General features: G+C 38.6%; 1 protein-coding gene across 3 annotated transcripts; it reads right to left on the bottom strand.

The window, feature by feature from the left end:
- Positions 1-6,326: 6,326 nt before the first annotated feature.
- Positions 6,327-22,931, bottom strand: cab39l (calcium binding protein 39-like). 3 transcript variants are annotated; one of them, XM_064309975.1, is made up of 9 exons: positions 22,766-22,931; positions 14,032-14,172; positions 13,354-13,518; positions 12,829-12,947; positions 12,173-12,341; positions 11,298-11,357; positions 10,486-10,551; positions 9,643-9,786; positions 6,327-9,006 (listed from the first exon to the last, which is right to left on the bottom strand). In XM_064309975.1, exons 2-9 carry the CDS (start codon positions 14,131-14,133, stop codon positions 8,827-8,829), a joined length of 1,005 nt encoding a protein of 334 aa, XP_064166045.1. In that variant the 5' UTR covers positions 14,134-14,172; positions 22,766-22,931; the 3' UTR covers positions 6,327-8,826. The 3 variants fall into 3 exon arrangements, with proteins under 3 accessions (XP_064166045.1, XP_064166047.1, XP_064166046.1); XM_064309977.1 differs by lacking the exon at positions 22,766-22,931 and adding an exon at positions 22,627-22,645; XM_064309976.1 differs by lacking the exon at positions 22,766-22,931 and adding an exon at positions 21,692-22,494.
- Positions 22,932-24,186: the final 1,255 nt, after the last annotated feature.

Raw genomic sequence — 24,186 nt, 5'->3', positions numbered from 1 at the left:
TCAGTATATATCCAGCTGTATAAATAGATTCAATGTTAAATGCTATGTAAAAAGTTGTGTAAGTCGCTCAGGGTAAGAGCGTCATCTAAATGGTTGTAATGTGATGTAATGAACCTAAATGTGGGCTACTTACAGGGGCACAGGCCAGGAACTGGGAGGAAATTATTTGTATAATGTTGTTGAACAGCAAAAAAAAAGGACCATGTCACCACTGTGATGCTCTATACTATAGACTGCCCTTTACTGTAAATGGAAGGTTGTCATGTAATGGCAAAATTGTTTTATAGAACTTTGGTGACATCAAGTGGACAAAAGCCAGTGCACCATGCTTGAAGCATGATTATTCAAATAAAGGTTTTCATTGTTATTTCAATAACTCTATTTTGTACATGAGGAATCTTCTACAGTCTGATGTCCAAAATGTGAAAAAAATGGGAAAATTCCAATTATGATATTTCTTCATTGATATTGTGTCAGGAATTCAGCCTGATTCTCTTCGTTTATTTCTTATTTTTTATTTTTTTATTTTCGGTTTACTTTGTTTCGTTTGCGTTTGTGTTTTCTGTGTTCGTGTGCGTTGGTTATTTTTTCCCCCTTAGGTTCCTGGTTCCTGCCCACGCCCCGCCCCAGTCCCGCCTGTTACCTCATCATCAATCAAGCCTCCACAAGCCATCTTCACCTGCGTCCCATCATCCACTCATTACTGTTGCTATTTAGTTTCTGTTAGCACTTTAGTTTTTGGGCCAGATCGTGCCTCTGTTCTTCTGAGTAGCCTTTCGAGCCTTTCTAGTGTGTTGTCTTTCCCCGGTTTCGACTTTTTGCCAGTTCTGTTTTTGACTACGAGATTAGCCTGCCTGCTCTGCCCGTAGATTTGGATTTTCGACTCTCGCCTGTATTTTCTGACCTGTTCCCGGCTCCTGTTTTGTACCTCTGCCTGATTGTGTTGATTTCCTGGATTTTGACCCTTGCCTGTACCCTGACTTCGAGACTGCCTCTGATTCTGTACTTTGGAAATAAATCGCCACGTCTTTTTAGCTCTGGTCTGCTTCTGAGTCCTACCCCAGACCCTGACATATTGAAGCACAATCATATTAATTCAAAGACCCTGCTGCAATAAATCAGTAAAAATGTATTTGAAGACATTTATGATGAAAAACATTTTATATGGAGAATCATAAAAATATATAAGACTATAGTCTTATGTCCAAAATGTGAAAAAAATGGGAAAATTCCAAATATGATATTTTTTCATTGATATTGAAGCACAATCATGTTTATTCAAAGACCCTGCTGCTATAAATCAGTAAAAATGCATTTGCAGGCATTTATAACAATAAAACATTTTATATGGAGAATCATAAAAATACATAAGACTATAGTCTTATGTCCAAAATGTGAAAAAAATGGGAAAATTCCAAATATGATATTTCTTCATTGATATTGAAGCACAATCATGTTTATTCAAAGACCCTGCTGCTATAAATCAGTAAAAATGTATTTGAAGACATTTATGATGAAAAACATTTTATATGGAGAATCATAAAAATACATAAGACTATAGTCTTATGTCCAAAATGTAAAAAAAATGGGAAAATTCCAAATATGATATTTTTTCATTGATATTGAAGCACAATCATGTTTATTCAAAGACCCTGCTAGCTGCTATAAATCAGTAAAAATGCATTTGCAGGCATTTATAACAATAAAACATTTTATATGGAGAATCATATAAATACATAAGACTATAGTCTTATGTCCAAAATGTGAAAAAAATGGGAAAATTCCAATTAAGATATTTTTTCATTGATATTGAACCACAATCATGTTTATTCAAAGACCCTGCTGCTATAAATCAGTAAAAATGTATTTGAAGACATTTATGATGAAAAACATTTTATATGGAGAATCATAAAAATACATAAGACTATAGTCTTATGTCCAAAATGTGAAAAAAAGGGAAAATTCCAAATATGATATTTTTTTATTGATATTGAAGCACAATCATGTTTATTCAAAGACCCTGCTGCTATAAATCAGTAAAAATGTATTTGAAGACATTTATGATGAAAAACATTTTATATGGAGAATTATAAACGTACATAAGACTATAGTCTTATGTCCAAAATGTAAAAAAAAATGGGAAAATTCAAAATATGATATTTTTTCATTGATATTGAAGCAAAATCATGTTTATTCAAAGACCCTGCTGCAATAAATCAGTAAAAATGTATTTGAAGACATTTATGATGAAAAACATTTTATATGGAGAATCATAAAAATACATAAGACTATAGTCTTATGTCCAAAATGTGAAAAAAATGGGAAAATTCCAAATATGATATTTTTTCATTGATATTGAAGCACAATCATGTTTATTCAAAGACCCTGCTGCAATAAATCAGTAAAAATGCATTTGCAGGCATTTATAACAATAAAACATTTTATATGGAGAATCATATAAATACATAAGATTATAGTCTTCTGTCCAAAATGTGAAAAAATGGGAAAATTCCAAATATGATATTTTTTCATTGATCTTGAAGGACAATCATGTTTATTCAAAGACCCTGCTGCTATAAATCAGTAAAATTGTATTTGAAGACATTTATGATGAAAAACATTTTATATGGAGAATCATAAAAATACATGACTATAGTCTTATGTCCAAAATGTGAAAAAAATGGGAAAATTCCAAATATGATATTTTTTCATTGATATTGAAGCACAATCATGTTTATTCAAAGACCCTGCTGCAATAAATCAGTAAAAATGTATTTGAAGACATTTATGATGAAAAACATTTCATATGGAGAAACATAAAAATACATAAGACTATAGTCTTATGTCCAAAATGTGAAAAAAATGGGAAAATTCCAAATATGATATTTCTTCATTGATATTGAAGCACAATCATGTTTATTCAAAGACCCTGCTGCTATAAATCAGTAAAAATGCATTTGCAGGCATTTATAACAATAAAACATTTTATATGGAGAATCATAAAAATACATAAGACTATAGCCTTATGTCTAAAATGTGAAAAAAATGGGAAAATTCCAAATATGATATTTTTTCATTGATATTGAAGCACAATCATGTTTATTCAAAGACCCTGCTGCTATAAATCAGTAAAAATGTATTTGAAGACATTTATGATGAAAAACATTTCATATGGAGAAACATAAAAATACATAAGACTATAGTCTTATGTCCAAAATGTGAAAAAAATGGGAAAATTCCAAATATGATATTTCTTCATTGATATTGAAGCACAATCATGTCTATTCAAAGACCCTGCTGCTATAAATCAGTAAAAATGTATTTGAAGACATTTATGATGAAAAACATTTCATATGGAGAATCATAAAAATACATAAGACTATAGTCTTATGTCCAAAATGTGAAAAAAATGGGAAAATTCCAAATATTATATTTTTTCATTGATATTGAAGCACAATCATGTTATCAAAGACCCTGCTGCTATAAATCAGTAAAAAGTATTGAAGACATTTATGATGAAAAACATTTATATGGAGAATCATAAAAATACATAAGACTATAGTCTTATGTCCAAATGTGAAAAAATGGGAAAATTCCAAATATGATATTTTTCATTGATATGAAGCACAATCATGTTATTCAAAGACCCTGCTGCTATAAATCATAAAAATGCATTTGCAGCATTATACAATAAAACATTTTATATGGAGAATCATAAAATAATAAGACTATAGCTTATGTCAAATGTGAAAAAATGGAAAATTCCAAATATGTATTTTTCATGATATTGAAGCACATCATGTTATTCAAAGACCCTGCTGCATAAATCAGTAAAAATGTATTTGAGACATTTATGATGAAAAACATTTATATGGAGAATCATAAAAATACATAAGACTATAGTCTTATGTCCAAAATGAAAAAAAATGGGAAAATTCCAAATATGATATTTTTCATTGATATTGAAGCACAATCATGTTTATCAAGACCTGCTGCATAATCAGTAAAATGTATTTGAAGACATTTATGATGAAAAACATTTATAGGAGATCATAAAAATACATAAGACTATAGTCTTATGTCCAAAATGTGAAAAAATGGGAAAATTCCAAATATGATATTTTTCATTGATATGAAGCACAATCATGTTTATTCAAGACCTGCTGCATAAATCAGTAAAAATGATTGAAGGCATTTATAACAAAAACATTTATATGGAGAATCATAAAATACATAAGACTATAGTCTTATGTCCAAAATGTGAAAAAAATGGGAAAATTCCAAATATATTTTTCATTGATATTGAAGCACAATCATGTTATTCAAAGACCTGTGCAAAATCAGTAAAATGATTGAACATTTATGATGAAAAATTTATATGGAGAATCATAAAATACTAAACTATAGTCTTAGTCCAAAATGTGAAAAAAATGGAAAATTCCAAATGAAAGTTGATATTGAAGCACAATCATGATTATTCAAAGACCCTGCTGCTATAAATCAGTAAAAATGCATTTGCAGGCATTTATAACAATAAAACATTTCATATGGAGAATCATAAAAATACATAAGACTATAGCCTTATGTCTATAATGGGAAAAAAATTGGAAAATTCCAAATATGATATTTCTTCATTGATATTGAAGCACAATCATGTCTATTCAAAGACCCTGCTGCTATAAATCAGTAAAAATGTATTTGAAGACATTTATGATGAAAAACATTTATATGGATAACATAAAATACATAAGACTATAGTCTTATGTCAAAATGTGAAAAAATGGGAAAATTCCAAATATATTTCTTCATTGATATTGAACACAATCAATGTTATTCAAAGACCCTGCTGCTATAAATAAGTAAAAATGTATTTGAAGACATTTATGATGAAAAACATTTATATGGAGAATCATAAAAATACATAAGACTATAGCTTATGTCCAAAATGTAAAAAAATGGGAAAATTCCAAATATGATATTTTTCATTAATATTGAAGCACAATCATGTTATTCAAAGACCCTGCTGCTATAATCATTAAAAATGCATTTGCAGGCATTTATAACATAAATTATATGAGAATCATAAAATATAAGACTATAGCTTAGTCAAATTGAAAAAATGAAATTCAAATGATACTTTTCATTGTCTTGAAGCACAATCAGTTAAATTCAAATTGTGAAATAATCAAAATATGCATTTCATTATATAAAAACATTTATATGGAATATAAAATTAGACCCTGCTGCAATAAATCAGTAAAAATGTATTTGAAGTATTTGAATAATGGGTTCCTACCATGCACATGTCAGTATAACCAAACAGCAGACATCTTACCCTTCATCGTATGCATGCAGAAGGCCTATAATTTTTATCTGGCTACATGGTTATTGTTTCACCATTTCTACAGATGATCGGCAACTCTGATGGTCTCTTCACTGAGCCAAATTGCTCAGCTTAAGTTTGATTTTTGTTTTGGTCCTTTTTGTTCCGCTGGTATTGCTGCCAAATTCACAATGAAAATACTATTTAAAAAAAAAAAAAAATTTGTGGAAGAGCACAGTACTAATTGCAGAATAGGACTAACTTAGGCATTTATGTGCCTATCAATCGATTCCCAGGCTACACACCTCATGCTTATTAATTACTGGTGTTTCCTTTTTTGTATTCATAGACTTGGAATTTTCACTCTAGAACTCCAGAATAAAACAACCGTAAAAACATTTCTTTTGCCATTTCACTCTGATCGAATGTTTCAATCGACATTAAGTAACACGTGCTGTTTAAGTAGTCCATGAACTTAATTGCCCAAATCTGTCTCTCATCAGGCTTGAATTAGCTTCAGGTCTTGAGCCACAATCTAGCTTTGTGAAACTGACCTGATCTAGGGTATGTAATCTGGCTAATTCTAGTCAAGTTCATTTCAGTAAGCCCGGATTTTCTTATCCAGCTTTGCGAAATACCCCAATGTGTCTCCAGAAATCCAAATCCAAGGTCACCTACCCCAGGTACAGTAACACAGCTTCTCAATTATTACCATCCTCCTGTGACTCAATAAAAAAAGTTTAAGTATAATAATTTTTTTTTTTTTTACACAATCTTGGATAAAAGAACATTGCAGTGAAAATATATTTTTTTAGATATTTTCTTTTTATTGAATGTCCCTTGAATAACAGGTTTCAGCATAGTAGAACACATGGTTCATGAGATTAAGACCGGAGACATACCCCGTACGGGAGATGCTGGGTCTCATGAGGTTATAGAGAAGAAAAGGAAGAGAAGGTACTAACGTGAAGGTCCAGTAACTAATGTGCGAAATACTGCAACACAGCTTTTAAAATATACTTTATTTACATAAAGTATAAATTCCAAAAAAAAGAAATGGCAACATTTGGCAAATATAATATAATATGGCTACGCATTCAGGGGTGTGGCCTCTGAATTGAGGACATGTGAACATGATCTATGTACATGGAAAAATTCCTGCTCACAATTACAGTCTTTCCCTCAAACTTATTTCTGAACGTCAAATTAAGGTAGGTAATCTATCCTGGTCCCGGCTATATTTTACTTTGAAGTGAAACAGATTAGAAGTAAAATATTTTATACCTGTCAAAATATGGATTGAATCCCCCCCGACCAAAAAAAAAAAAAAAAAAATCTTCAATTTCAATTTTAGCATAGATTAGTATGTTGCACATAACTAAAATGCCCATTCAGATATTTGGAAAATTAAAAAAAAAAAAAAAACAGCTTTTTGTTGCAGTTTTTTTGATCAAATCATTTCAATGACAGGTTCTAAGTTAATGTGTATTTTTTTTGTAAATAACTGAATATCAGAAATGACTTCAAGTATAATATTGAACAGTGTATCTTGCATATAGTTAGTTAAAAGGGGTTCATTTCTCATGGCATATATGTTCAGACCATATACATTTTTTAAAGTACAAAAATACATGAGGAGTGGGAAAAACCATAAATAAAATTTAAAAAAACAAGGCATCTATGAATCTCCATGTCCCCTTACTGTCACTGTAATTCTGCCAAGCTATTTCCAAATAGAGAAAATTAAAATAGCGTAGTTATAGATCACACACATAAATACTAGTCATAAGAACACCCTTGCACCCGTCCTCCTTACTTTAAGATGCAAAAGATATGAAAGTGTTCAGATTTTTTATTTTATTTATTTTTTTAATCATGCCACTCTCAATGAGAATCTACAAATGTGCAAAATTATTACTGCATACAACAGCAAAATGGCAATGACCAAGAAATTATACTGTCAGTTGGAAGGGGAAAAAAAGGCAATAAGGGAGTACTGTTCGCATTAAGTCACCAGGAAAGCCTTGTTTTGGTTCTGCTGGAACAAAAAAAGAACCATTAATTACAATACTGATCAAATTTTCATATACGTTTAATTTAAAGGAGTGCTCCACTTAATTGATACTGTAAGTACATTATTCATTACCTTTAATAAGCTTTTTTTTAATATATATATTATTCTTGAATCACCGACTGTAATCCTCAGCAAAAATAAATACTCGGTATCTACAGTACAGGAAAAAGAAAAGAAAACCACCTCAGCACACTGCGATGATGGAACTGGATGCGAGATGCATTCTGGGATATGATAACTGAGCAGAAACGTTTCAAATATTTCAAACTGCCAATCTGCTTCTGTTGAGAAAAAGGATTCTGAATGCAATTATATTGAATTATAATACTTACACCCATTTTTCCCTGTAAGCATGAGTGTCATTAATCTGAATATTTAATAATACGGAAAAGGGTAGATGTTCCAAGATTAGGGCTAGTCATTTTGAGATGAATATCTGCTGAGACATTAAATAATATGCACCAATGTGTAAGTACAGGATAACCTTTACTGTAGAAACGTTCCTTTACAAAAAGAAATGATATCAGTTGTTGCAACCTCTTGTTTTTTGGACTGAAAAAAAAAAGAAGTGAATTTTGGCACCTTAGAGCTTTCCTTGACCAAAATCAAATACAGTAAACTGCAGTGCTTCCTTGCGTTGCTAATAGCTAACAAGTTTGTATCAAATGGCCCTGTGAATTTTAAAATCAAGTGATAGTGTTAGAAAAGACTGATTTTCATGGGTTTGAAAACAAAACAAAAAAACCTAAAAAAAAAATAAAAATAAAAAAAAACTTGATTTTGGATAGTTTTACAAACAGGCAAACACAGAGAATACAAAGCCTTTTTGACTATGTTGTTATTAAAGAAAGCCATCTTATTTCCTACAGTAAAAATAAAAGTTGGCAAACAACTTTAATCCTCCACAATGTACACCACAAATCCATCTGAATCATCCCCCCCCCCCGCCCCGCCCCGCCACTCATCCGGACTTGACCGCAGCAGGTTTGGAGTGCTAAATCACATGCTCACTCTTCCGGCCCTTATCGACAAGCAAAAATGTTAAATTTGGATGCTACTCAACTACAAGCCCCTCCCCACAAGCCAATTCCATGAGGGGAGTCTAACCTCCTGACTCAGGTTCTCACAACCTTTGGTTCCTCCTTGAATTTTTCAAAAATTAAAAACTCAATTTAAAAAGGTACTAAATAATCATACTGTGGCACAACACTAGTGACAAAGACAAAGTCTGTCAAACGAAGCGGATGTCAAAGGACCTGCAGTCAAGAACTATTCTCTGCAAGCTTTTTTTTTTTTGAAGAAGATAAATCTTTTCAAGATTCTACAAATAATTGTTATTGTTACTATAATTTTGTTTGTTTTGTTTTTTTTGTTTTTTCATTAGAAAAAGAAAAAGGGGGGCCATTGCTGGAAGCTCGGCAGGGCGGGCCTACGAGGCCGGCTTCTTCAGGTCCCGGATCTGTTTGATCAGGTACGTCTTCTCGTCGTTGAACTGCTCGTCGTCCGTGCGGTCCTTCTGGAAGTTGCTGAGGAAGTCGATCAGTTTGGTCTGGTTCTTCAGGAGGATGTCCACAATCGGCTGGGTCTTGTTGGGATTGGCCACAAACACCTGGCAAATTTTTTGGTCAGAGAAAGAAAATGCGTCACCAAACCCATTTACTTCTCAGCCGGAGATGATGACTCATTTCTGCGACCAATTTACCGAGGAAAACAAAAAACTGCGTTGTTCGACTAAAAGTATTTCACGTTTAAAGGGAACAGAGAGACGAGTTGTTCTACGGGAGCCTTGTGTGCCCAAAAAAGTAGACACCGCAAAACACTTAATTTTGTCATGGCAAAATAAATATTTTTTTTGTACGGTCTCTCAAACACACTAGCAATTAATAAAAACTGTAAATCGTCAGCATTGTCACCATTTACATTCACTAAGAAATATATAGTGGTATTAATGATCACCTCACACTACACACACTGATATGGGCTGTCAATCAAGAGGTATTACGCAGTATTAAGACTACATTACGTTATTTTAGGTTGCAGTTGTGTTCAGCTAATGCAGAATTTTCTTTGCTCAAGAGTTTTATTATGCATTTTACGTTATTCTTTTTTTATTGATTTATTGTGCTTTGAACATGTGGCCATGGAAGAACTCTCTAAAAGCAGATTATCGGTATATTTACATCTATCCATCACAGCGGGGGAAAAAAGGTTTTAAGCTAAAGAGACAGCAAGAACAGGACTCTACCTTGAAAACGTGGAAGGCCTCAAACTGGATGTTTTGACTCTTGTCCCTCAGCAGGTTCATCATGAGTTTGAGGTTCTCGGGCTTGCTGATGTACCGCGTCATTACCGTGAAGTTGTGTCTGTCCAGCAGCAGTTCTCCCAGCAGCTGTGCCACAAAAACACAAACTCCCAATGTTAGTGGATGGGGGTTGCCTGTTCCAATCCCTGGACTCAGGAGCTACATTTTTCTCCAAAAAGTCAATTAAAAAAAAAACCTTCCTACACTCAGTGTGTGACAGGAGTGGAATTATTACTGATTTGCAGCTGAAACGCTTGTTGCACTAGGACTGGCAGTAAAAATCTCAGGAGGAACACATTTAATGTACACTTGAACAAACTGAAGAAAGAAACACTGAAATGTACGAGCCACAGACACAGGACATATGTGAAGAAAACAAGTGAATGATACATGGTGCTCAGACCATCTAAGCTTGTCAGTTGGCGTACACTCAAGATCAAGATCTGGACAAACTGTTATGAATACAGCTATATGTGATGCAAGTTTAAATGTACTCAATGATTATGACATGAGAACCAGTATCATTTATAATCTTGCACAGATATAAATAAGAAACGGTCTTCACATGTACACTGGATTACTTCCCACTACACCTCTAATGACTGTATTATCTGGATTTGGAATGCATGCGCAATCAATTCACAATCAATCATTCGGGTAAAAAAGGCTGACTGCACTAACCCTGCAAACAGATTTCTCAACAAAACACTGAGCTGTTTGGTCTAACCGCAGCATAAAGGCTATATTTAATTTAACGATAGCAGAGCCAAAAGGAGAAAGGGTTACCTTCAGTGACTGCCTCTTTGTGACATAGTTCTCAGAGTGGAGCAGCTTCTCATAGTCTGCAAAAACCTAAGGAGACGAAGCGGAGAATGAGAGGCCGCCATCATCCCCACGCAGAATGACATTCTGAGCAGATTAGCTGAGGCAGAGGTTCATTCGATCATTTTTATTTTACTGGATGGAACTCTCCAATGAACTTGAGGCTTCGTTGCCCCCTGAAAACAGCACCCCTCATGAGTGTTTGGGACATCGTAGTTCTGTTTTAAAGCAGTACGAGGAATCACGGAACTTAAAGCATCATAGTTCTGTTCTAAAGCATACCTATGAATCAAGGAATTTACCGCATCATAGATCTGTTCTAAAGCAGTACTAGGAACCAAAGAACTTACAGCATCATAGTTCTGTTCTAAAGTAGTACTATGAAATAAGCAACTTACAGCATCATAGTTCTGTTCTAAAGCAGTACTAGGAACCAAAGAACTTACAGAATCGTAGTTCTGTACTAAAGCACTACTAGGAACCAAACAACTTACAGCATCGTAGTTCTGTTCTAAAGCAGTACTAGGAACCAAGGAACTTACAGCATCGTAGTTTTCTGAAGCAGTACTAGGAACTAAGGAACTTACAACATCGTAGTTCTGTTCTAAAGCAGTACTAGGAACTATGGAACTTACCGCATCGTAGTTCTGTTCTAAAGCAGTACTAGGAACCAAGGAACTTACAGCATCGTAGTTTTCTGAAGCAGTACTAGGAACTAAGGAACTTACAACATCGTAGTTCTGTTCTAAAGCAGTACTAGGAACTATGGAACTTACCGCATCGTAGTTCTGTTCTAAAAATTCCGCCACCAGAATCTTGTGCCTCGTGAGCAAGTCCTGTCAAAGAAAAGTAAATATTTTACAATTATTTATGCTCTGCAAGTGATTTTAAAATTGTGAAAATTATGACTTCCCCCTACGATACATCAGTATGGGGTAAAATAAAACCACTTGCTGTTTACAGTACAAATTCTGTATTTTTGAACCCAAGCCCTATTTTGGATAGGCTTAGATGATCGTGAAGAGTACAGAAAAATATTTTGATGCATCGTCAGACACAGCTCCAAACGGAATATACTGAAGCAAATTTTGCAGACTTCAAAAATCATGACAAAAGTCAGAAAAAGAAAAAAGAGTATCTGTACTACAAACTAAATATTTCAACAAAATTATTTCAAAAGCCCAATCAGTTTAGCTAACTAGGTTACTGCAGCAAGGTGCAAACTGGCTGCTAGCCACAGCTGCAGCTTTGTAAACAAACAAGCTACCTTAGTTTCAACCACACCCCTTAACAAGCACAAAGTCCAGCATGGATGTAGCAAGACGAAAGTAACTGCACACGCCCACAACTTTTCATAGAATGCGGTTTGTGGTCATTTTTTCAGTAGAACACGGTAAGACAGGTATGAATACACTGTGAGCTTTCACTGACAGTAAAAATCCATTTATCACGGTTTTGGAAGGCTGCAGAATTTGCCCCAGTATATTCCTACAGCAGCCTTGTCTGAACATGCAGCAACTAGGCATCAAACTCAAGTTCTACGTGAGCAGCAAACTTTTGCTATTCACGATCATCCAAAGAGGGGTCTGGGTCCAAAAACACCAAACTGATCCTGGTTCCTCCCTAAACAGCAGTCAAGGGGGGGGGGGACCTTGAAGGTGGCGAAGGCGTCGGATGCGATGTCGAAGGTGGACATCTCCACGTAGCCGAAGAAGTCGCGGAACCTGTCGGAGTGGAGCAGGGCCTTGGCCAGGGGCTCGTGCCGAATGCACTCCCTCAGCATGATGCCGCAGTTCAGCGCCACCTGGGCGGTCTCGTACCTGCAGGGCAGAGCGGGGGGGGGGGCAGGGTTACACACGGCACACACCGACATATAGCCGTACACGCATGTACGCGCATAAACACGCATGTACTGGCGCACACAGTCACACACACACACAGTCATACACGCATGTACGCAGCATAAACACGCATGTACAGGCCCACACAGACACATTGACAAAAACAAGCACATACACGCACAAGTGCACGCATGGGCATGCACGTGCATACAAGCACACATGTACACACACACACACAGGCACACACATGCATGTGCACACAACACACACACATGTGCATACAAGCACACACACACACAGACATGTGCACACAAAGCTCAGCTGTCTTGGAGGCAAACCGAGCATGACAGGGGAAGTACACAGCACACTAGGGAAAGTCTAAAACTAAAACCCTGCATGGTGAGGAGGGCCTCAATCCCTAGTAACACTGGGGGGGATTGAAACAGGCACTGTGGGGGCTGCTCACCCTTTCAGCAGGATGAACAGCACCTCCTGGTGGGAGCAGAAGTACTCCACGGTCGGGCTGCGGGTGCCGATCTGTCGCCGCAGGATGTTGTTGAAGATCTGACACACGTCCTTCTTCCCCTGCGGACCCAGATTCCAGAACCTGTCACTGCAGCTCCGAGGCTTTCTGGGCCAATCATACGTCAGCCACCATGGCAACCACTACCGCTCTCCAATATTCCTCTCTCTCTCTCCGTCTCTCTCTCAGCCTGCTTCTCCCTTTCTCTCTCTCTCCCTCCCTCTGTCTCTCTCTCTGTCCCTCCCTCTCCCTCTCTCTATACATCTATCTACACATATATATATTAGAGTCGGACGGCTGATCGAGGATCAGATTTGACTTTAAGCTAACATGGCTGAGGTTAGGATAAGGACAGGGGGACTCCCGACCCCCAGGATCAGCCCTCCCAACTCTGAAATACGTTTACGAACACGGGGCGCTGACCTGCACCCCCTCTCTGAAGCGCCCGGAGGCGGGCTGGGGTCTCACCTCGAAGTCGATGACCTGCAGGTTCTCCACCAGCTGGATGAGCAGGCCGCTGTTGTACAGCTCCTGGGACAGCTGGGCCACCGTCTCCGTGTGCGGCTCCTTGTCGTTGGTCCCGTACAGGATCTCCTTCATCGCCACCAGACACTTGGACACCTCCTCGGAGGCCTTGGGGGGAAACATCCAGAGACACGGAGACGGAGACACAGACACAGACACAGAGACAGAGACACAGACACAGACACAGACGGAGACAGACACCCAGGGACACACACACACACACGGAGACGGAGACACAGACAGAGACAGACACCCAGGGACACACACACAGAGACAGAGACAGAGACAGAGACAGAGACAGAGACAGAGACAGAGACAGAGACACAGACGGAGACATGCACACGCACACAACAGTTGAATATAAATTAATTCCTGCCACTTTAAACGGATGTCTGCACCATCAGCTGTACAGGACCATTACCAGCTTGGTTCTGGATCCTAATCGCTATGGATACGCACTAAAGTGTTTCGACTGCCAATCAGTCAAGACCAGAATGCACTCCAGCCCTCCCTGACGGTGAGTATTTACTGAGTGGGCTAACCACCGCAGGACGCAGAGAAGGAGAGAGGATGCTGCTCCTTTCAGGGGCGAGCAAAGCGTCGTGTGTATTTTTACCGCACCTTCTCGGTCTTCTTGTCCTGCTTGACCAAGACGGCCATGTTCTCCTTCAGGGTCCGCACGATGTCGGCGGGGGTCTTGTGTGATTTCCCGAAAAGCGGCATTGCGGAAGGTCTTCCCCAGGTCTCAGGCCAGAGCCAAGCCTGTGGGGGGGGGGGCAGCCAAAAAAGCAGGGTATAAGACCACGTATTTCATATGCAAGCAGGCTCTCTCTTGGCTCTCTTTTTGGTTAATACCTCAGTGTCACCTGAAAACAAACACCACACCTTCACCACATTGACTGAACTTTCTAGATGTTTTTAGATGTTTCATTGCTGGTATTCCTCTGTGTGCACTTCGGGAAGCAAAACATTGTATGAAAGGTTGTATAAATGGTCATTTTTATTACTATTATTGTTATTATGATATAACTTCTTACTGAATTGTACATATACACACATATTGGTATAGAGATTAATATATAACAGGGTGTGTTATTTGTACCGTTAACCCAGAAAGGAATGTGTTTATATATATTGTGTATATATTGTGTATGTGTATATAAATATATATATACATATATTATTTTTATATACACAAACAAAATGGTACCTTCTTTATAAATTGTGAAATGCTGTGTTAAGTATGCGTTTTTAAAAGTAGTAGTAATGTATGCGTGATGACAAAGCAATTCAGCATTTTTTTAACAAAATGAATTAGATTGTTATTGCTATTTGTACCAATACCCAGGAGTATTACACAACAGTGAATAACCCATAAACGTGTCGCATTCAGTGCTTGCTGGGTTTATGGGTTAGGGTAAGGATTGTGCAATATTGGGAGGAGTGCCACCTGTATTGTCCTAATCGCTCACATATGGACCTTTCTGTGGGGGTACGTGGAAAAACAGGAGGTTCCTGCATATTTGTGCAAAAACCTCCAATTCCAGATCAGCTCCTCCCTCTCTCACCCACAAACTTCCCAAATGTGTAAGAATGGTTCAGTGCCCCACAGTCTGGGTGTATTTTGTCAGAGGGGAGAGACATTTCAGAGTTAGAGATTTTTTTTTAGAGTGACATAAGCCTATTGTTAATAATGGAAGGTTCACTTAAGACATCTGTTGGATCATTTCCAACATCACACCCCATGGAATGTGTGGTGTGTGATTTGCCCCGATTTACCTGCCCTAAAATAGCCAATTTCTTAGTTTGGAGTGGTAGCGACCATATTGGAGGCACATCAACTGTAACTCAAGCTGAACCACCTAAAGGAGGCATAACAGAGCTCCAAAAATATATCTCAGTGTTTAAAAGTTCAAGATAAATTAATGAAGTTAGAAGGTCCACACATGAGTGAGCACATAGTGCTATTTATTAAGTGTGCTAAGGTAGCAAATCCTCTTATGCAAGGCAGCCATGAAAAGAACTCATACTAATAATCATACTCATATTATGACTAGTTATAAGAATAACAATGTACAATGAGCTGGGGGGGGGGGGGCTATATAATGCTCTTTTAATATGGCCCAATAAATGAAAATGAAACTTTGAAACTTGAATCATTTAAATATATTGTCGCAAAGTACTCTCATTTACCAAGTATGCAAGAGGAAATGGGGTAATGGTCAATATGACTGCATTATGCTCATGAAACACACAACACATTTCCATTCATTTTGAATATGATTACAGTCATCTCATCATCATCATTATGACAACTCAACACCGTTTATGAATAGAATCAGTCGGAGAGGGTTTTAAGAATAGGCTACATTGCATTAATATTCAAAAACTGTCAAGACTGTTTACAGTCAAGTGCTGAGAGCTAAGAGTCACTCATTTCAATTGATGACTGCTGTGAAGCGTAATGACAGGTACTGACCAGAAGATGTCACTAGAGAGGCAGCTGTCAAATGCTTCATGACACAGGCACGTCAACAAACACAATCGCTTCAACCGTGTCATTACTACAGAAAGCTTCGCCCTTCCCATCACTAGCTGGGCTTATAAACACTTATCCTCCATCGGCCCGACAACTAAAGTAATGAAAATCACGACTAGAGAGTCCCACAAGACCAGCCGAGTTCACAACCAAAATAAAGCTTCTGACCTTAAGGAGTGCAGTAAGAGATGGCCGGACCAGAAAACCAGAACATGCCATTTCCTGTCTCTCTTAATGCCAAGAGGAAGCGTTTCGTCACACCATCACTGAACAAGAGAACATGCCCCACAGCTGCTCTCAATGACCAATTAACTGCCAGTCTCCAAAACACTGATCAACAGCTGATCCACATTTATTTATTTATTTAGTTTATTTAAACAGGGACAGTGTACAAAGAACATTAACCTTATATAAAACAAGGAAAGATGTAATGTACCGGGTTATAGCAGTTTGCTCATTTCCACCCGTAGTCCCTGGGCAGGTAAGTAAGACAGTAAAATAGAAAGGACATTAAAAAACAAAGTACAAAATACAAAAATAGTAAAAACATACAAAACACAGCGATCCCCACATCCCAACCCTAAAACAAAGCGCCACCCCCCCCCCTGCCCACAATACATAACAAACATAAAGCCACATGTAATCTAGTGCTGAGTCAAAGGAATCTCGAATCGAGTGAAATACAAGATTGAGATTACAAAATCGAGACAAAATAAATCAAGCGAAAATGTGAGCATGCACCGAAGGAAACTAGCAAGCACTACAGGCCAGGTGACTGATACAAAAGGTAGCCCACGGTTTCACAAGCACAGTTTGTAAAGCGCATCCTGCCAAGTGGATACACTCAGAATTCTAAGTTCCATAAACGCAACAAGAGGCGTCAGCTGTGGCCCGAATTCTAATCTCTTAAACAGCCAAACAATAACCTGCTTATACCAGTGTTTCCCATATATTGACTTTACTTCGCCCCCGCCCAAAAAGATTATTATTTCTTCTTTCTTTTGTACTTAACTTGGGACTCTTGGCATTGCCGACACAAAGTTTGCAGTGTTTGCAACACCGTGAGGTAATATGGCTTTTCAAACGCACGGAGAGGTACCGGCCCAGTTCACATCAAAGTGTTTTAGTGTATTGGCGAGCCAATAAGCGACCACAGACAAACCTCATTCGTCAGGAGAAGAACTGAATGTCCACTGAATGGACGTCAACGGCTGCATGAGGAGGCCGCCTCCCCGTGCATTGTTCAGAACATTGGGAGTCTGTTGTTTATTTCTGGAAGCAACACACTATACTTTTGTATTTATTGCATTTTCTGTCAAAGGTCGAAGTGACGTACAGGTGACTCACTTTGCTGTGCAAACTGCCCATCCCTCCTGTGTCGCCAAGCCCCACATGAGTGATGTGGGTTTCTTTTTTTTCTTTTTTAAAGTCGCTGTTAAATTTTATAAAGAGTTGCAGGTCCAAATTCTTTTGGGCTTGTTTTAGTTTGAGTGTGTGTATTTTTGGGCCTTTTTTTTTTTCATTGTTTGGTTATTTGGGATCAAATTAAATCTATACTGCTGTAAGCGATATGCTATTTAGCCATTGTCTTTTTGAAAGAAGCCTGCCCTTCCCATCCCCCCCCCCCCACCCCCCGCCCCCCTCCCTCCCTGAGCCAAAGAGCTCCACGGCTTGTTCAAATTTGCCAATAGCGCAAGACACAAAGAGAAATTTTCAGGTAGGGGAGGGGGGTGAGAGACTTGCGTATGTACTTGCGTTGCATTATCACAGCAACCAAACTTGCACACCGTGTTGCACAGAATTCCCACCCACCCCCTTGAATTAGCAGACCCCCCCCCCAAAACATACACGCGGAGTCGCCAATCACAAATAAATTGTCAACCCAGTGGGAAACACTGCATATACTTTTGCAGAAAATAGTTTGAAAATACCTGATAACTGATATATGCAGCCTAAAAGCACAAGTCTTACTGTGGCTTACTGTCACGGCAGGATGTCTGTCACGAACATTATAGGCTGAAGTCACAGAGCACAAAGGGAAAAGCTACTGAAAATCGTGGAAAAAAACTGAAGAAAGCAGTCAAAGTCACAAAGTATTTTTAAAACATTACTTTATCACATTAATTAATAGATCTCATGGGCGGCAGTGGGGAAATGATTGAAATAACATGCGCTACCGCAGCAACGGTAACTCGAGCTTTAAGCTGAAAATGACAATCACCAGCAGGCAGTTCCCACAAGGAACACACGACTAAAATGCAGGGCTGGGACGGTAAGAAAATTTGAGGAATCGGTAAATCAGGACAAAAATCATGTTCCCAGCCCTAGTAAAATGCATTGATAGGCTGGTACCCCTTTGGTCCATCAGGAGAAAAAAAAGATCATGCTTGCTTTGCCTTTGACAGAACACTGCGAGAAACAGTTAAATTGCATTACTAAAGGAATAAAACAGGATTACCGTGAGTCCGTCTTAATTTCATTAAAGTTTGTTTTGGTACAACATGTCGTACATTGTGACGTTTGAGTCTTTGATGGAGCGCTTGTCGGGACTGGCAACGTTACAGTGATTGGGGGGGGGGGGAGGAGAAGTGTACATTGCACTTTGTTTTCGGAGAGGGGGCTGACCCCCGGGGGTTCAATTCCCAGGTAGGACGCTACAGTTGAACCCTTGAGCAAGGTACTTAACCTGCATTGCTCTGGTATATATCCAGCTGTATAAATGGGTGCAGTGTAAATGTTTTTTAAAAATTGTGTAAGTCGCTCTGGATAAGAGCATCTGCTACTCAGCCTACCCGTAATGTAATCAGACCTGGGTCAAATACGTATTTGTTTTGGATTCAAATACTTTTCTGTGCTCTATTGATCTTGCCTGGTGTAATTTAGCCTGCCAATATGACCATAAGGTGGGGTTTGCACTTTCTGAGAGTATTTCATTGGTTCCAATTACACCAGACAAAATCAGCAAAGCGTAGAAAAGTATTTTAATCCAAAACAAATACGTATTTGACCCTGGTCTGGATGTAATGTAGTGATTTTTTTCTCAGGGAGGGACGGTTCAGTGTCCAGATTCCTCGCCGACAGAGAGACTGACACTGCGGTGCTATGTAGGCCAAGCAGTGGGAGTAACATTAACCACAAGAACCTTTTTTTTTTTTTTTTTTTTTTTAAACCCAAGTGATAGCAGGTTAAGAGAGTCATGTGAAGAGGATTCATTCAGGAGCCACAGAGAAGAGGGAAACCCCCCCCCCACTTAAAATTCAGCCCTCTTAACTGCACAAAACCCTGACTCTTGGGTATGGTAAGGGTGAAACTATAGTGCAACTCTTGAGGGGGGAAGAAACCTGGGATGGCTGAGTTCAAACAGCAAACGACACAAATCTGATTTCCTGGAGCCAATTCAACCTCTCCCCCTTCGTGGAAAAAAAAAAAAAAAAAGTTATTTATAAAACGGGACAAAAACTTGTGACCGCTAATCCTGGTTCATGAACAGGCCTGATGCTTTTTTCTTTTTTTTTTTCCCACGTCACCATGGATCCAGCAGGGCTTGTGATTCTTTTTTTCCCCTGATTAATCAGGATTTAATCAGCCCTTCTGAATTAACTACTGATTTTCAGATACTCCACCACAGAGAGGGGGCTTGGATATATCGAGCATAGGCTAAATACCTCAAGAGATTATCACCATTATTTGACAGACAATAGGCAGGAGAGAATGTTCAGTGATAATACCCAATTCTACTGACCCAGGACCAGGAATACTAGTGAAGATGATGTCACACAAGTTTCTCCATGACATGGCACAGCATCAATAGGACCACCCCAAAATTATTTCAGGCCAATGGGAAAATCACTGACAAAGTGCACTACTCAACTGCTAGCACTACCAGCTAGGCACAGACCATGCATGAGATCAGCTTTCTTTTTAAATATACTTCCTAATACCAAACCCTAAACAAGGCTCACACTACTGTCCAAACTGTGTTTTCTACATTACATTACCTTACATTGCAGGCATTTAGCAGACGCTCATATACAGAGCGACTTACACAACATAGGCACAACACAGGATTCTAGACATAGGATCAATGTTCCCAGTACTTGGCAGCATGAGCTGTTCCAGGTTTTCCCCTGATACAGGTAAGAATTCCAGGTGAGTGGAGGCCACACTGCACTAACCTGCTTCTAGTAAATGGAACTGCAGTCTCCATGACTAATATTGTCAGTAGCTCTGCTGAAGTACTCATGTTTTGGGTGTGGCCTCTTTGAAGCGAATGTGACCTGCACTCATCGCAGTACCAAAGACAACAGGTGATACGGTCAGGCAAAGCACAGGTGTGCCCAACTATTCACTGCTCATCATTAGCGCTCCTACCCACAACCCCAGTATCTTATCACCACTGCTGTGTACTGCAGCATCAACGCACTGTCATAGCTACAAATCAACACCACCACTGCTGATACAATCGACACCATCACTGTTTCTCACTGCTCTTAATCACCACTATGCGTGGAAGGGCTGCCACAACAAACTGAATTTTAATGTCAAAGAATCCGTTTCATTCAAATGGAAAATGTTCCAAGGTGTTAATACGCACAGCCAGTTTTAATCTGTGCACTTTCAAACTTGTTTAGCTTGTTTAGCTCACCTTTCTGCTACATCATCACCGTCTCTGTAGGAGATGTTTGTTTACAACACTAAAACTGCAGCATCATGGCTGAAAATTCGGAACCAGCCATCAGAGATGATCTCTTCTTAACAGAAGGGATGTTGGGAACGTCTCTGAATTCCAAGCAGCTCATGGACAGATTTAACACGACACAGGATCTTGCAGAATTTCCCAAACGGAGCTCAGATATTACATGACAACTAGCACCCTAAAGCCCACTTGAAAAACTCTGCATCCAACAAAGTTTTTAGAAATAACTGAGTCAGAGGCACCTATATGCTAAGACCCATTCGTGGCCACATTTTTCCTCCCCTAATCCACTAGTGCATTACCGTAATACATAAAAATTCCTTGAAAATAAACTGGCTGATGATGTTGGCATTTAATTATATGAAAATATATTTTCAAACACATTTCATTGGTTATATTTTTAAGGAAAGAATATCCGAAAGACATTTTTTTTGGGACAACTGACAGTCGTAACTCATAGATACAACTCCAAATTAGCACTGACACCTACAGCGAGGTCTCCACCACATTAAAGGCTTACCGCGTGAACCAGCGGCAGCCACACGGCCCCAGCTGCTTTCAAGTAACAATGACAACCAACACATTTTTGCCTCTGATGTGTCTACTCCCCTTCCCCCCCAAAAAAAAGTTAAATAATTTCAGGCGTGCCCCTACAGAGGACGTGCAACGGCAAACATGTAGCACGGGCCTGTCAACTCCCCATACCACCCAGAGGTTAGGCGATCTCAATGTGAAACAGTGCAACTCCCTTCATATTGACCCACTGTGTTTATAACTATGGCTAATCCCTGATGGAGCTGTGAAGCCAAGACAACAGAAAACGTCTGTCAGAACACGCATTTCTCAAAACATTCTGCATGAAGGACTACAGCAAGTCTCAGAATATATATATTTTTTAAATCACAATGAGCAGAGACACAAGTCAGCGAAATCTGTTCGTGAAATCCGTCACAGTGATCACAGAACGCAAAGCAACGGCGGCGCGGAGTAACGCAGGCCTGCTATCTGCTAGGCCTCAATAAAAGTTAATGAAAGACTGCACCCACCTTATACGCCGTCTAATAAGAAATGCCGTGTCTCATTTAAAGGAAAACTTCCTCTTTGAAACCCTGTTCCTCCGCCAGATTTCGCTTGGCACTTTGATTTGCGACTCTCAGCAGTAAAAGCCCAGTGCAAGTCGACAGAAAATGTAAAAATCAAAACAGATCAATAAACGAAGCGTTCAATTGCGAGAAAACCCCTTATAAACGCATTTAAGTTTAAAATGTACACTTGGTAGGCATGTTGTTGGCGATCGTACATCAACGCCCGTAGATGCACATTCTCCTGTATGTAGGTACAGCTTTGATCAGCAGGCTGGCTGTAGCCTAATCGAAAGCCAGCTACTTAGCCCAGCTAAAGGGACTTGGAAGGCCCAACCGAGAATTACTTCATGTTGAACTCAACGCCAGAAAAAAAAGAAACATCATAAATAATCTACAACAGGAAAAATGAAAATTAGCTTCGCAGGGAAGAAATTCTGTACGGCATGTTTACAATGTTACGCGTTGGTTATAATGCCACAGCGGGTTACACTGCTAGTCTGTTTGTAAACGTGCTAGCTCCTGTAGGGAGAGCAACGCAGAGCAAAACAAATAGCTACGCGAACAAAAGGCATACAATCAATTCATAACACAAAGCCTTGCTAGCTAAGCGTAATTGTTCAACTATGTAAACAACATCTGTGCGTAACCGCATTCATCTTCTAACTGATCAGCTTGCATTTAAGTTATGAAACGCCGCTAATTTTAGCTGAAAATAAACGCCATTTAGCTAGCGTAGGCTAGCACGAGCACAATCCAGCGTCCGGAGCAAAACTGTTTGATTCCCTTTCTTTGACATGGCTGAAGCCGGACATGCTCTCAGAACACAGACGGTCGAGCAGGTCGATAACCAGCTCGCTTGTTTGGATCACGGCTCATAGCTAACATAGCATAGCTACCTCGCTACGTGTAGCGAAATGTATCCTTTCAGGGGAAGTTTGAAACTCAGAGGCAGCGTCAATTTAACCACCAAACATCCGACCGAGTATGGATATCGTCGGCCCCGTTTAAATCAGAAACGAGTGGTAGTCTACTTACAGAACACGGCTGTGCTGTATCTGCTGTTTCAGCGATGTCGCGTACTGCTTGGCTTGAGCGTGCAACCGAACTGCTTTTAGGAACGCCACCGATGTGTACACTGGGCTAAACGTCAGAGGAATGTGTATATAGCGAACTTAACATTGCGGACTTTTTAAAGAGGGCAGTACATAATTTTTCGCTGGGGGTTATCCGCGGTTTACTCAACAGCGCCCCCAGCTCCAAGCAAGCTTGTACTCAGAGTACTATGTGCATGCAATACCTTCACAGATGGACTGTGCCTGAGTTAGACAGACCAAACTGGTAGTGCGCGCTGTATTTTGTACTAGATTCATTTTAAAGGAATGAGTAAAATATGCGCGATGCGCGAGCAAAGAGAATCATTATCAACTGTGGCTTTACATTAAACTACCGTCACGCCATGTAAATACGAATTTGTTCTTAATTGATCTGCCTAGTTAAATAAAATAGACATTCTTTACAAGGGTAGCTAGCTACCTTGTATATACACTTTGACTCTTATAAAATTATATATATATATATATATATATATATATGTGTGTATATATATATATATACTATATATATATATATATTATATATTATATATATTGTGTGTATTGCGCTTTTATCTTCTTTTGATGCAATGGCTGGTTTGGCACCTGCAAACCCTAAATAACATATAGCCACAAGCATCGTTACAGGGGGTCCAAGCACACAGCCAATTATATGCCACTTAACGCCAAAATTACGCAGTAACCAAAATGAAGTACCCTTTAGGGAGGTACTGCAGTAAGTTTTATAGATCTCACCCCATTTATCTGAGAAAAGGTTAGAAAAAGCTTGGCTCAAATACAAAGCCAATCAAATTGTTTTTTTTGGGGTTTTTTTTTTTTTTTTGAGCATGCATGAGGGTGGGAGAGACAACGATAGAGGGGATGGGGAAATGGAGACCGCCATTTTGTGGTGCAGATAAAATGACGGCACAAATGATGTTAAGGACTGAAAGAAATTATGGAAATTATGGGTGGGGACAATTTAATCTCTACACAATGGTTGAGATGTATACCCCTTCTGCGTACCCACCTATATCTACACCCAGTGGCGTACTAGTAGCTTAAAATTCATGGACAATGCAGTCACTATTTGCACAATATTTACACAACAAGCAATGACACTGTTTGGAAATGATACACAAACTTTGTAAATTTCAGTGGAATTTATTCAACTTGCTTATTTTCACTCTCCATACAGTTCAGGATATACAGTCCATATATATACAGTATACATACATATATATATATATATATATATATATATATATATAATTATAATTTATTATTCATAATTCAGTTACCATAGAACGTGCGGCAATGTGCTGCATAAAGTGCCACAGTCACATCAGTGTCATATCGACTTGG

This window comes from Anguilla rostrata, chromosome 15 (assembly GCF_018555375.3).
Source record: "Anguilla rostrata isolate EN2019 chromosome 15, ASM1855537v3, whole genome shotgun sequence".
Taxonomy (NCBI): domain Eukaryota; kingdom Metazoa; phylum Chordata; class Actinopteri; order Anguilliformes; family Anguillidae; genus Anguilla; species Anguilla rostrata.
This window is presented reverse-complemented; position numbering and strand designations above follow the sequence as displayed.